Source organism: Panthera tigris, chromosome B2 (assembly GCF_018350195.1).
Source record: "Panthera tigris isolate Pti1 chromosome B2, P.tigris_Pti1_mat1.1, whole genome shotgun sequence".
Classification (NCBI taxonomy): domain Eukaryota; kingdom Metazoa; phylum Chordata; class Mammalia; order Carnivora; family Felidae; genus Panthera; species Panthera tigris.
This window is the reverse complement of record NC_056664.1, coordinates 11,326,912-11,341,872: the sequence shown is the minus strand read 5'-3', so window position 1 is coordinate 11,341,872 and position 14,961 is coordinate 11,326,912. Positions and strand designations below refer to the sequence as shown.

The 14,961-nt window shown below is 49.3% G+C and overlaps 1 protein-coding gene and 1 long non-coding RNA gene across 9 annotated transcripts in view; one reads left to right on the top strand and one right to left on the bottom strand.

Annotated features, from left to right (window-relative positions):
* Positions 1-838, bottom strand: part of KIF13A (kinesin family member 13A) — a 215,369-nt gene extending 214,531 nt beyond the window's left edge. For all 7 annotated transcript variants that reach the window (XM_042985643.1, XM_042985647.1, XM_042985644.1 and 4 more), the window contains exons 1-2: positions 751-838; positions 365-455 (exon numbers count right to left, since the gene is read on the bottom strand). In XM_042985643.1, the coding sequence (XP_042841577.1) occupies positions 365-455; positions 751-805 (146 nt within the window). In that variant the 5' untranslated portion in view covers positions 806-838. The remainder of the gene's footprint in view (positions 1-364; positions 456-750) is intronic.
* Positions 839-10,326: 9,488 nt separating this feature from the next.
* LOC122238342 lies at positions 10,327-13,452 on the top strand. 2 transcript variants are annotated; one of them, XR_006217250.1, is made up of 3 exons: positions 10,327-10,941; positions 12,081-12,195; positions 12,831-13,452. It is a non-coding gene; the product is annotated as an uncharacterized LOC122238342 (long non-coding RNA). The 2 variants fall into 2 exon arrangements; XR_006217251.1 differs by having other exon boundaries at positions 10,327-11,151.
* The last annotated feature ends 1,509 nt before the right edge of the window (positions 13,453-14,961 follow it).

Below are 14,961 nucleotides of genomic sequence, written 5' to 3'. Positions count from 1 at the left end.
TCAGTCTTCTTTTCTGTAAAATGTGGGGCTGGTCGTCTGTAGGGTTCCCTCCGGCCCCCTCTGTCCCGGTGCCGCGAAGCCGGCCGGGGACGCAGCGGACTGGTGCCGGCGGTGGCCCGGGGTGCCCTGCCTGAAGCCACTCTAGACGGGAGGGGACAAGGGGGGGGGGGGTGCCGCGGGAGGAGAGGAACTTGGACTTGTAACAGCTTCAGACAGGAGCGTGCGACAAACTTGAAGCCGTCCCCGTAACCATACGGAAGAGCCATCCCATTTTCCGGGCTCCCACTTGTAGGAGACTGCGGGTGGGACCCCCCCCCCCCGGGTGGGACCCCCCCCCCCGCCCGCCCTCTCGGCTCCCCTTTACCTTTCTCCCTGTTTGGTGTTAGAAGGAGGAGGGTGCAGGACCGTTTGATTCCCTTCCATTTCCACCACGCACTTGGTGTTCAGTTCCAGTTCTGAAAGCAAGAGGGGAAGGGGGCCGCTGCCGCAAGCCGAGCATCCGCGCCTGCAGCCCCCAGGGCGCGGGGCTCTCCCGGGGGGCGGCCGAGCCGGGAGCCCGGAGCCGGGAGCCGCGCGCCCGGGAAGGGGGGGTGGGGGGGGGGCTCCGCGGCCAGTGCGGCGCCGCCTCCGCCCCGGCCCCGCCGCGCTCTCGCCGCGCCCCCCCCCCCACCGGCCCCGCGGCCCGCACTTTCCAAAGTTGCCCCCGCCCTCGGCCCGACCACAGAGAAAAACGAGCGGAAAGCTGCTCACCTCGCCGGTTCATGGGCCGGACCCGGACGGCAACTTTTACCTTCGTATCCGACATGTTGGCGGCGCCCGCTCGGCCCCAGGCGGCCCCTCACGCGCCGCGCCGCCGCCGCCGCAGCCGCGCGCCCCCCGAGCGCGGCCGCCGCCGCTCCGCCGTGTGCTCCGCGAGGCAGCGCCGAGGCGCGCGGGCCATCCCGGGGGAGCGCGACGCGGGGCACGGCCGGGCCCGGGGAGGGGCGGGCGGGCGGGCGGGAGCGCGGGGCGGGGCGCGCGGCGGCGGCGCGGGCGGGAGGAGGCCGCGCGGCCGGGCCCAGGCGCCGCTCTAGCCGCGCCGGCCCAGCCGAGCGCGCCGCGCCGCCGCCCCTCGCGCCCGCCCCGGGCCCGGTCGCGCCGCCATCTTCCGCGCCCCGCCCCGCCCCACCGGGGCCCGGGGCGCTGGGGAGGCCAGGCCTGGGGCGGGGGGCGCTCGGCGGGGTCCGGAGCGCTGGGGAGTCCTGGCCGGGGGTGGGGCGCGCGGCGGGGCCTGCGGCGCTGGGGAGGCCGGGGCGCTGGGGAGACTGGGGCGCTGGGGAGGCTGGGCCGGGGGAGGGGGCGCGCGGCGGGGCCTGGGGCGCTGGGGAGGCCGGGCCGGGCGGGGGGCGCGCGGCGGGGCCCGGGCGCTGGGGAGACTGGACCGGGGTGGGGGGGGCCGGGGGCCTGGGGAGCCCCGGGCCAAGCCTGTGCCGGCACCCGCGGCCGCGGGGACCCCCGGGAGCACCGCCTGGAACTTGAGTCCCCCAGGGGGACCGCTGTCACCCGCAGACCGGGAGCCCCAGGGCGCACCGGGTGGGCAGGCCTTACCCACGGAATGAAATACGCTGCGACCGCACTGCCAGCACACCGCCCCCTCCGCCCGCCCCACACCCGGTGCAGCGGTCTTTTCGGGTCCAAGTGGGGGCCCGAGGCTAGAAATGAATCTGTGCATCTGTCGCCGACAGAGTGTGTGCTTCTCAACACCGCTCTCGCTTCCCTTCCCTTCCCTTCCCCTCCACTTCTCCTGGGCGAGAGACGTCAAGTAGGCTGGGAGGGTCATTCGCTCTTACATAAGAATTTAATAGCAATGGATTCTGTCGTCCTGCCAAATGCAGACCTCGCTGCCAGGGCGGAACTGGGTGAATCTGATTGATTCTGTTTGGTTCAACAAGTGCTTATCGGGAGCTTACTGTGTGCCAGGCAATTCTGAAGCGCACCGAAGTTTAAAATTCAGACTTTAACTCTGGGAGAAATATTTCGATTTTGCTTACATGTAGAAATTCAGTCATTCACAAGTTCATTGAAATTTGTGGGACTTGGGGACCTACTGTGCGCACGGTGCCATAAAGGCTGCACACAGCATGAATAAAACAATGTATGTGTCCTGTTCTGTAGACACTCTGATGGGAAAACAGCACTGGATTCAGGTATAATGCCAGACCGTGTGACCAAGCGGTGGGAGAGAGGTTCCCTGCTGTCTCCCAACAGGTGCCACGTTGTGGGCTTGACTCTAAGTAGTGCTCATTTCTATCTTTTTTTTTTTTTAATTCTTTTGTTTATTTATTTTTGAGAGAGTGTGAGTCGGGGAGGAGCAAAAAGAGAGGGAGACACAGAATCCGAAGCAGGCTCCAGGCTCTGAGCTGTCAGCACTGAGCCCGCGCAGGGCTTGAACTCATGAACTGTGAGATCATGACCTGAGCTGAAGTCTGATGTTCAACGGACTGAGCCACCCAGGTGCTCCCCTCCTCATTTCTGTCCTGTTGCAGGGTCTGCTAACTCAGGCCACCTCTGAATGTTCCCGGGTCCGCTAATTCAGTCCACCCATTCATCTACCCAACAAATGAGTACTGAGGACCTACTATGTGACAGACACTGTTCTAGGCTCTTGGAATATAATGCTGAGCAAAAGAGGCAAGCTAGGGATGGATGCCCAGGTAGCCCAATTGGTTAAGCATCCAACTCTTGATTTTCGGCTCAGGTCATGATCTCATATTTCATGAGTTCAAGGGCACTGAGGGTGGCGCCTGCTTGGGATTCTCTCTACGTCTTTCTCTGCCCCTCTCCCACGAATTCTTCCTCTCTCTCTCAATCTCTCCAAAATACATAAATAAAACTTAAAAAAAGAAGAGAGGCAAGATTAACAACTTCCTGGGGCTAACCATCTAGTTCTATGCCTTTCTCCTCACTTTCTGGCTACTCAGACATCCTCTTAGACTGAGCTTCCTAGGGGCGCCTGGATAGTTGTCGATTAAGCCTCTGACTTCAGCTCAGGTCATGATCTCCCAGTTTGTCGGTTCAAGCCCCGCATCAGGCTCTGTGCTGACAGCTCAGAGCCTGGAACCTGCTTCCTATTCTCTGTCTCCCTCTTTCTCTGCCCCTCCCCTGTTTGTGTTCTCTCTCAAAAATAAATAAATATTAAAAAAAAAAAAAACTGAACTTCCCAGTTTTACCCTCTACAATCTCTCCTATACCCAACTTCCAAGCTGATTTTTTTTTTCTGATTAAAATTTTATCCTTTGATCATGCATGCTATTCTATCGCTCAAAAAAACTGCCTCCTGGTAATCTAGTACCCTATTTAATATTACCTCCCCTGTTCGTGAAATCCTTCACTTCACCCAGAACCTTTTCACAAGTAAGATTCCATCCCCATGCTATGCCAATGTTCTCTAGTGTCCATCAGAGTGAATTATAGAGGGTTGAATAGTGCCTCCCAATGATATGTTCAAGTTCTAATCCCCTAGTACCTGCAAATGTGACCTTATTTGGAAAAACAGGGTCTTTGTAGGCATTAATCAAGTTAAAATGAGGTCATCCTGGGATAAACCTTAAATCTAATGGCTGGCATCTTTAGAAAGAACCGGGAGGTTTGGACCTCCACACATGGAGAAGATACCCATGTGAAAATGAGGGCAGAGATAGGAGGGATGGAAGCCACAAGCCAAGGAATGCCAAGAATTTCCAGAAGCTCTGAGAGGCTAGAAAGAGGCAAGGAAAGATTTTTTCCTAGAACCTTCACAGGGAGCATAGCTTTTTCAACACCTTGATTTTGGACTTGTAGCCTCCAAAACTGTGAGAGAATAAATTTCTGTTGGGTTAAGCCGCACAGTTGGTGGTAATTTGTAACAGCAGCTGTAGGAAAGTAATACAGGGATTAGCGTCTCTTTCCCTCTTCCCCAAACCCTTCTCGTTTCATGTCCCTCCACCCTTCATTTTAATTCATTGTCATGTCATGAAAGTCTTGAATGCCTGACTAAGAAGTTTCAGCTCCAGAGGTCCTTGGGTGGCTCAGCTGGTTAAGATTCTGATTCTCGGTTTTGGATCTTAAAGTTTGTGAGTTCAAGTCCCACATCAGGCTCTGTGCTGACAGCTTGGAGCCTGCTTTGGATTCTGTGTCTCCCTCTCACTGCTCCTGCCCCACTCACACTCTGTCTCTCTCTCTCTCAAAAATGAATAAACATTACAAAAATTTTAGTAATAAAAAATAATAAATTTTAATTAAAAAATTAAAAGATAAATTTCAGCTCTATTCTAAAGGCAGTGGGAATTGAACCAAGCTCTTGGCTTGGAAGCCAGGGACTGACACGTTCAGAGCATCCTGAGGAATGATTCAGAGCAGTGTTGTAGTCCTCTTGATGACAGGTGGTGACGGCTAGAACAAAGCCAATGACAAAGCAGGGGGAACAGGTGCAGGGTGTATTGTAGAGAGTGGAATGAATGACTTAGCATCCAACGGGATATGAGGACTGGGAGAGGCAAAAGGGTTGCTGGTGACTGGGGAAAGGTCTAGAAAAATGATGCCCATAACCCACCACAAATGGATGAGAAGTCTTAAGACGTGAGGGGAATGATTAACAGGGTGCTGCTAGTTAAATAGCCCCCAGGGGCTCTTTGCTGAGTCGTCTTTCCTTCCATTTCCTTTCCCACTGCTCTCCAACTTGAAAGGTCCAAATTAGTCCTCACCTCTTCTAAGGGGGCTTACTAAACATTTATTCTTCAAAACAGTCTAGCCTGAACTCACTCGGAATCAGATCTACTCAGAGTGAGAAAGTGCCTTTTTGGGGTCTTCTAGACCCTTCTACAACATCCCCCAAAGTGGCCACCCCTCTGCTTGAGTATGTGTGGTGGCAGCATGCTCACTGCTGGGTGACTCGGTTCTAATGTTGTATAGTTAAAGGAGATCTCGGAAGAATCCAACCTGCCTCTCTGTAAATCCCAACCGTCGACACTCCGAGTGGGACTCCTCATACACGTGACAACCCTTCACAGTGAGAGCCACCTCCAAGGGGCTCTCACTCCATGTGAAGACTTCTGTTCCTCAGAATATGCTGTTCTGGTTATTGCTGTTGTACCTCACATCCTCCCCAAAACCCAGCAGCTTAAAACAATCTGAGAAGAGCTCACCTGGGCAGTTGGGGCTCTGGTTTTATCACAAGGTTGCAGTCAGATGGGATCTGGAGCTGGAACCGTGAGGGGGTCAGAACAGCTGGAGCAGGCCGGGTTTTTCTCTGTGTCTAAGTAGTCTCAAGGTTCTGTCTCCATGTGGTCTTTCTGCATGGGTAGCCCTTGAGCTTGCTTCCAGCATGGTGGTTAGGCTGCAGGAGTGAGCATTTCAAGAGCACATGTTGTATCAGCCTTTATGACCTTACTTTACAAGTCCTGTGGCATCACTTCTGCCATAGCCACACAGCCCTCCCAAACCCATCGTGAGGACTATCGTTCCCTTATTGCAATGGGGGAAATAGCAAAGTTGGTATTTTCAGAAGATCATGCAAGGTGGGTGATATTTGCAGCCCTTTTTGGAAAATACAGTCTGCCATATAACCCCTTCTTTCTCGACTCCCCTGGCCATCCTCTTCCAAAAGTGTCGTAATAAAGTCAGGCTGAGGAATAAGATGGGCTGTGTTCGAATCTCGTCTCGCATGCAGCCTGGAACACGCTGTTTAACCCCCATCAATCTTCAATAGGTTCATGCGGAAATGGGGAATCTGAGCTCCTACCACACAGGACGTAGTAGACGCCTTTTGAGTAAGTGCCTGACATGCAATGTTCCCCGTTTCTCCTTCCCTCTCCCCCTACTCCTCACTCCTTGGCTCCCAGGCTTCAGCTGCCACGATTGTACTATAGAACCACATCTGCCTGGAACAGCTCATCGGAGCCTGAATATTCTGGGCTATTCTGCCACAAGCTGAGTCCATCAGGTTCCTCTCCCCTTGAATTCCAAGGGTTGGGACTGCAGATGTGACCCTTGGAATCAGGCTCTCTGGTTTGAATTCTGAACCTTCCCTTTCTGAGCGAGAAAATCTGTACTAACTCTTTGGGGCCTCGGTTTCCTTGTTTGTAAAAAAGGATCATGGTGATAGGTGAGGAAAAGTACCTACTCCATAGGGTTGTTATTAGGATAAAATGAGTTAATACCTGTGACGTTCTCGGGGCGCCTGGGGGGCTCAGCAGTTTAAGGGTCCGACTCTTGGTTTTGGCTCAGGTCATGATCTCACAGTTTGTGGGTTCAAGCCCCCAGTTGGGCTCCAGACCGATGGTATGGAGCCTGCCTGGGAGCTTCTCTCTCTGCCCCTCCCCCTGCTCTCTCTCTCTCGAAAATAAATAAACTTTAAAAAAAGTATTTAAAAATAGCTGTGAAGTTGTCATCACAGCATTGTGAATGGGGGCTGGCACCCTCTGTAATCAACCTGAGGGCTATGGAATGGCTGTATTTTGCATGGTTACAGGAGGCCCAGAACGCTGCTCTGAAGAAGGATAGTCATGAGGCTGTTGTGCAGGACATTTAGAGAACAGAGGACTGTCAGGGTTTCTAAAACCTTCCAGGTTCCACTTCTAGGCTATGTCAAGGCTGAGCTACTTTCCTGCTCCTAGATTCTTACAGCAAGGATAGAATTGACCTGGGAAAAGTGCCAATGTGAGTAAGAAGACAAAAAGATCCTCAGTGAACAGCAGCTAATATACTCTGTCAGCATGGAGAATGTCAATAACTTACACGAAATGTTGCTGACATTGAGCTCCATCCATTAAGTCCCTTCAGAAGGGGGGGAGCATTTACAGCTGGAGCCACAGATGATAAACATGAGGAAGAAAGAAAGGGAAAGCTTGCACTCTGGGGTCGTGCGGCCCAGGTTCAAGTTCCATCTCTGCTGCTTGCAGGCTGTGTGACCTTGTTCCAGTCACGTATCCTCTCCCTGCTTCCATTTCCTGATCTCTAAATGGTGATGATGATGGTACTTACCTTGCTGGGCCAGGATCTGACCAGGGTAAGGGTGAAACAAACATCAGGTGTTGTTACCATTATCATCACTATCACTATGATTAATTGATCAGGACTCCCTTCCGTGAGCTTAAGATTTTTAACTGGATGGACTTCTTAAGGAGAATCTGGAACTTTCTAACGCATCTCTGCTTGGTTTTTCTTATTCCTGCCTATTTAAGTGAAGAAAGCAGCAAAAAAAAAAAAAAATAGAATAAAATAAAATAAAAAATAAATAACAAAAGTATGCACATGCTCTTCTCCGGCAACATCAGGGAAAGTTTTGAGAGCCAGACAGACAATGTCCCATGTGGAAGTCAGAAAAAGAAGCTTAGGGCTCGGAAGGTAGCTCATGGAGACATGAGCCTGCTGCATAGAAGTAAAGGCTCATGTGAGAGCTGGCTTAGCCCGAGAAGAACCCTGACTAGAGCTGAGCTATGGAAAGGCTGGTGGAACTTCCCTGACAGCACAGCCTGGTCCAGATGTTCCTTTCAACCGTCTCTACAACCCCCAAAGACTGGCTTCATTCACTAATACAGCTGCTGTGTGCCCCGTATATACACGTTATGCATATGCTCTTTGTTAGGAGGAGCTCGTTAATAGGGCTTTCTTTACCTTAGAAACTGGAAATGCCATGGGTTCTGAAGAACTGGCAGATACCTGATAGCAAATATCCCAGGGATTCTGGAAACATCTGTTGTGTTTCCAAAGCTAGCCCAGTTGGAAGTGGACTAGCACTTGATGCAAAAACTGCTAATGCCTTTGGTCTACAAAGAGCCAAAGAGTAATGATGGAGCAGACAAATCCTTAAGTAAGAGGCTTTCTATAAATCTTGTTTAACAACTGTATTTGTCAGCCTAGGCTAAGTGACATCACGGTGACCAGCAATCTTAGTGGCTTATAAAGACGGGGCTTTATGTCTCGCTCACGTGATATCCATCACAGCCTGCCTGGTGGTGACTCTGGGGCCATCATCTGCATTCAGCCTCCTATGCTGATGAAACGGCCCCTTGCCAGGACAATGGTAAATTTGTGGCAGAAGGAAAGGAAACAGTGTCAGACCACACAATGGCTCTTCAAGCTTTGGCTCAGAAATGGCACATATCACTTCTCAGTTTTCACTGGACAAAGGAAGCCTCACACCAGTGCAGCAGGAAAGAAAATGCCTCCCCTAGAAAGGGTGTTGCATTGTCATATAATAAATATATATTTTGGTGTCCATCCGTTGTTCCTGACTCACAGCTCCTGAAACTTGTAATTACCTAAGTGATCAGAACCTAGGAGCATCTTTCCTTACAATGTTGGAGGTCTCGTCATTCATTCCTGAAGTAGCTCCAGAGCATTAACATCAACTCCAGTGAGTTGAGGTGATATTTGAACAGCCACAGGATGGGACTGGTTACCAAGGGAGCCAACCATGTGACTGGATTGGAACTTTCAGCTCTATTTCCCATCACCCCTAACTCAGGGGAGGGGAGAGGGGCCGGAGGGTTGAATCAATCACCAATGGTCAATGATTTAATCAATCGCGCCTACACAATGAAGCCTCCGTTAAAAAAAGGGGGGGGGGGCGGGTGCCTGGGTAGCTCAGTTGGTTAAGTGTCTGACTCTCGATTTTGGCTCAGGTCATGATCTCACAGTTTGTGGGATTGAGCCCCGTGTCAGTCTCTGTGCTGACAGTGCGGAGCCTGCTTGAAATTCTCTCTCTCTCTCTGCTCCTCTCCCACTTGTGTGCACATGCTTTCTCTTTCTCTCAAATTAATAAATAAACGTAAAAAAAAAAAGATGAAGTTTGGGAAGCTTCCCACACTGGTGAGCTCGCAGAGGTGCTAGGAGGGTGGTGTCCCCTGAGACAGCATGGGAGATCCACACCGCTGCCCACACACCTTGCCCCATGCATCTCCTCCATCTGCCTGTTCCTGAGTTGTATCCTTTTAAAATCAACCAGTAATCTAATAAGTACGGTTGATCCTTGAACAAGGTGGGTGTTGGGGGTGCTGCACCCCTGCACGGCCGAAAATTCACATATAACTTTTGACTCCCCAAAAAACAGAACTAATAGCCAGGAACTGATCAGAAGCCTTACTGATAACACATATAATTGACTAATACATATTTTGTACACTATATGTATTATATACTGTATTCTTCTAATAAAGTCAGCTAGAGAAAAGAAAATGTTATTAAAATCATAAGGAAGAGAAAATACATTTATAGTACTGTACTGTATGTATTGAAAAAAATCCACATACGAGTGGATCCTTGCATTTCAAACCTGTGTTGTCCAAGGGTCAACTGTAAACTGTTTTCCTGAGTTCTGTGAGCTGCTCGAGCAAATTATCAAATGGAGGAGAGGGTCATGAGAACAATGGTTGTAATTGCTGTCTGAGGTGGTAGAAGGCAGTCTTGTAGGATTCAGTCCTTCACCTGCGGGATCTGACACTAAATCCAGATGGATAGTGTCAATATTGAGTTCAGTTGTAAGACATCCAATCTGTATCCCTTGAAAATTAAAGAATTGCTTGGCAAGGGGAAAACCTTCCCTACATTTGTGGTACAAAAGTATTCAGTGGATAGTTAGTAGACAGAAAACACAGTGAGTTGTTTCCTCAACAGAAGGGCTCCAAGCCATCTGCTACAATAACATTTATATTTTGCAATAGTTAACAGTAGCAAACATCTATTAAACATTGACTACTTACCAAGCACAGTTCTATTATTTAATGCTCACAATAACCCTGTTATATTGTTAAAAATAATATTTTTTACATTATTACCATTATCTGTCATTATACTGATCAGTAAAAACTAAGGAGAAAACTTAGGTAACTTGTTCAAGGTCACATGTCTGGCGTGTGGTGGCCTTGGGATCTGAATGCACATACCCATTGAAACATGTATGTGAATGGCTTTCCTAAGGGTGATAATGGATTTGTCCTGACTCATCTGTATTTTTCTGGCACAAAAGATAAGCATTATAAATAAGTCTGTTAGGATTATGTTTTACAGTTTAATGCATAAGGTATCTTCCACAAAAGAGTCACAGAATACTGTAGGAGATAAAAGAGAAAACAGTTTTCTTCATGGCAGTGACCTAGGATGTAGGGGGTAGAATTTGCAGAGACCATTGGGCTCACTGTGGCATCGTAGGAAAAGTAGACTTTGGTGTCCGACTGAGTGCTTTCTGTTTTCCACTTCTGTAACTTTCTTGCAGTATTTCCTGTGGATATTCAAGCCAGGAGCCCTTGCATGTAAAGTGGCTACAATAATATCTGTTTCACAGACCTGTTGTGAGGAGGAAGTGAGATAACGTGTGCAGAATGCCTGGCTTGGTGATTGGCACATACACAAGAAATACTCAGCCAATGGTAACTGTTATTGTTACTATTGCTGCTGCTGTTATGCAGGGAAGGACAGAGGTTTGATACGCATATTTGTGGAAGTGCAATCTATGTGGAGCTCCGGGACTGCAGGAACACGGAGGCGGGAGAACGATGGAAGCTCCTGGGGCAATGCTGGAGGGTCGGTCCGGTCCGGAGAGAAACCAGATGGTGAAAATGATCTGGGAGTGGACTGTGGCAGCTGCTGAGGAGAACCTGAAGTAGAAGACAATACTGGATGGAAGGCTTCATCTCTACTTCAGGTTGGATCAGGGCGTCCTCTTGCCCTGCCCTCTTCTGAGCGGGGCCAGTGGCTGAGCGGAACACAATCTGAGATCTCTCTCGATGCACAGACCCATAACTCACCTTCATAAGCACGGTGACCTGGCCAAGGGTCCCAGACCTGGCTGACTGTTCTTTGGAGCCTGTTGAAACAGCGATTCCTGGTCTTCTCTCACACAGAGATTCAGGAGGTCAGAGCTGGGCTGATTCTGGAACGGCACATGCCCAGACTGGCATCCGGGAATGGGTTGACAGTAGCTTGGTAAGTCACATTGGCCACAGCCCGCGATGTGAGGGCAGAGGGATCATTCCTGGCTGCTGTATAGCCTTCGTTCCCGAACATGAGCTCAGGAATGGTTTGGAACTAGACAAAACCAAAACAAAGCAAGGTGAGGAGAAGCCTAAAACAAAACATAGGCATTTCCCAAGGAATGTAACCCTCTGCAAAGACTTCAAGTTGGAAGTTGTGTGGGTAAGTATAGGGGAATCAGAGCACTTTGGTTTTGATTCTAGAGAGATCATTGATAGAAAATGGAAAGCCCCTCCCCACCCCCCGCCCATTTATTAATGAATCCACTCATTTATCTGAGCAGCTGGCACATGAAGTATTTGTGGGAATTGCTGGAGATTCAGAAACAGACATTGTCTCTGCTAGGGACTCAGAAACAAGCATTGACTTCACTGGGGACTCAGAAACGGACACTGTTGGAGCATCTGGGTGGCTCAGTTGGTTAAGTGTCCAATTCTAGATTTCAGCTCAGGTTGCTTGATCCCAGGGCTGCGAGATCAAGCCCCGCATCAGGCAATGTGCTGAGTATGGAGCTTGCTTGAGATTCTCTCCTTCCCTCTCCCTCTTCCCCTCCTCTGCTTGTGCTCTCTCTAAATAAATAAATAATAATAATAATAATTTAATTTAAAAAAAAGAAACAAACATTGTCTCTGCTGGGGACTCAGAAACCGACATCATCGCTGATAAGGACTCAGAAACAAGGGGTTCCAGGGTAAGGGAGGAATAGCCAGACGCCATCCAAGGTGGACCACGCTTTCCTGGTTGTGTGAACCAGTTTGGTGGGGAAACAGTAATTTCCATCCTGAGGGAGGCCTCACACTAGAAAAGACATTTGAGCTGGAGCCTAATGGCTCAGGGGTAGTTTGCCAAGCAGGGAAAGAGAATATCTTAATCAGGAGTCACTTGGCTGCAAGAAACTCAAACTGGCTGAAGCAAAAAGAGGAGTGTGTTAGAAGAACACATCTCCTTGGGGAGATAAATACCACAGGCCTCATGAAGGGCTGTGGCCATAGTCTGGAAAGTCAAGAATTCAAATTACTGCCTTGTTTCCTTTCAGCCCTGTGTACTTTCATCTGTCTCTGTGTGCTTAATTTAGTCTTCTCTCTCTCTAGATGAGCTTTGTATGCGTCATGAAAAATGGCCACCTTGACACCTTTGTGCATGGCCCTCTTGTTCTGCCTCCCAGGACTGGCTAAGCACACAGAGCAGCAAGCAATCGCTTGTCTTGTAAGTAAACTCGGGTCCAGTTAAAGTCAGAGTGTGTGTGTGTGTGTGTGTGTGTATGTGTGTGTGTGTGTGTGCGTGTGTGTGTTGGAGGGGAGGGACCACTGATAGAGACAAGGAACCACAAGTGTTCACAGACTGAAGAAATGGCTGAGTCAACTGGGCAGAAGACATGGGTATGCAGGGGGGAATGGGTGGCCAGCAGAGTGGAGGAGGGAGAGGAAGACTGGGATCATGAAGTAGGGGGTCAGGGAGTCAAAGGCACTGAGGAGGGAGGGAGGCTGTGGATGGAACCTAAAATTTTCTGGTCTTGGGTGTGGTGGGATTGGTAGTGAACTTCCCCATCTCATCATGCTTATTCTGCTGTTGCAATTTCCCCCAGAAGAGGGTTTTTTTTTTTTTTTTTTCATTTGGCAGAAAAATATTTGCTGATTTTTTCCCCTATGTCACTTTTTTAAAGTTTCGGTATTTAAGTAATCGCCACACCCAATGTGGGGCTCGAACTCACGACCCTGAGATCAAGAGCCACACGCTCTTCCCAGTGAGCCAGCCAGGTGCCCCCTCTGTATCACTTTTAAGTGTGAGATCATTCAGTCAGATTCCTGTCCCTATGATCCTGCCTGCCATTTCTCTTCTAGATGTGACCCACGTCTAAGCAACCACAGGAAGCAGCCTGACTAGGAACGAGGAGCTCCTAGAACAAGCATGGAGGGGACCAAGTCGGGGCTGTTCCATACCTTCTGCACATTGTGCAAGTGTTGGTTTTCAGGGGACGGGGCGTGCCGGGGAGGGGGTGTGTGAAGGAAGCATAGTCTATGAAACATAAAGAAATAGTCTGGAAAACATGGAGTGATGCGTGGAGATCCTTTTGAACCATCTTGTCACCTATGGGTCATATACAAAGTGTCCTGTCCCAGAAGCAGAAGGTCCCAGAACATTCACTCAGTGACACAGAAGGAGAGGATGAGTATCTCACGGAGAAAGAAGTTTGGGGCTGGAATGCTGGTCTTTGGTGCTCTGCTCATTACTACTTTCCCCAGGCCACTTGGGTTACCCCATTGCCCTAGCCTGCTTCCTTCTGCAGGGACATCTGTCCGTTTCTTGGCTTGTGACCTGCATACGCTACGACACTCTCTCACTGTTCAAATATTAGATAGTGTAGAGGATTTATAAAGTCATCAGCCCTTGTCCAACTTTTTCTCCCTCCTACATTATCCCCCGGCCTTATTGGGACGTTCAGTCAGAACAGTGCTCTGGTCAACAAACACGTAGTGATACATATTTTAAGTTTTCTTTCAGTCAAGTTAACACCAAGACTGACAACTAGTGAAAATTCCATTGGGAAAGCGCAAATTAACTTTGTTTGGAGTCCGTTAACGGCAGCTGTAACTTAAAGAATATTTCCCTCTTCGTGGAAGCGAAAAGACCTTTTTTTGCTTCACTAGAAGACTTGGGATACCTCTCCACTCCCTTGAACTATGACTCCTAACCTCCTGGGGGCCTTGTTAAACACTTAACGTAGATCCTTGCCTGGGTCGCACACTCCTGGAAAGTGTGTAAGATGGAAGGAAACAATACTGTGCAAAGTGTTTCTCCAGGAAAACGTGTGTTGGTGGGAGCTAGGGGGAGTTCGGGTTCCACATGAAGCCCGCTTGCTGGCCTGCTTTCTAGGTATCACTGTAGGTACGGCTTGGTAACTTTAGAAACTATGTCCTGAAGATTCTGTCAAAATCCTGGGACAAATGGAAGAGATACAGCTCTGAAAATGAGTGTCCCTTTTTAAACAAGAAAATCCCATGTTTTTGTGGAGGAAATCCTGTACACAGTGTCAGCGGACAAATGTGTTTCCAAAAAAAGGATTGTAAGGCAGCATTTGTAAGACCATCGAGAACCCCTCTGGCCCCGTGAATGCTTTCTCCAAACAAGATAAACCAAGTTCAAGCATCCATTGGCCTTAAAAAGGCTTTAGCTGCATCCGTATGAACTGCCTCCACAGTCTATGAAATCATTATTATAAAAGGTCAAAGATCCTCGCATACTTGACAGGAGGAACAATACGTTTTCCTGTAAGAGCTTTCAGTTCAAAACTTAACCAAACGCAGCATGTGGAGTGCCAGATCCCCATTCACACAAACTGACCGGAGACAGGTATTTGGGGGCGCATCAGAAAAATTTCAATATGGATTGGGTATTTGATGATAATTACAGAATTATTATTACTCTTGTGAAGCAATAATAAGATTCTGGTTATGTAATTAAATGTCATTTTTTCTTTTAATGTTTTATTTATTTTTCAGAGAGTGCAAGCGGGGTAGGGGCAGAGAGAGAGAGACCCAGAATCCGAAGCAGGCTCCAGGCTCCGAGCTGTCAGCACAGAGCCCGACGCGGGGCTTGAACTCATAAACCATGATATCATGACCTGAACCAAAGTCAGACGCTCAACCAACTGAGCCACCCAGGTGCCCCTTAAATGTCATTTTTAAAAAATGTTTATTTATTTATTTTGAGAGGAAGAGACAAAGGGAGGGCAGAGGAAGAGAGAGAATCCCAAACTGGCTCTGTGCTGACAGTGCGGGGCTCGATCTCATGACCCTGGGATCACGACCTGAGCTGAAGTTAAGAGTCGGAGGCTTAACCAACTGAGCCGCTCAGGCACCCTGAAATGTCACTTTTAAGACGATGTACACTGAAGGGGCGCCTGGGTGGCTCAGTTGGTTGTGTCCAACTTCAGCTCAGGTCATAATCTCACAGTTGGTGGGTTTGAGCCCC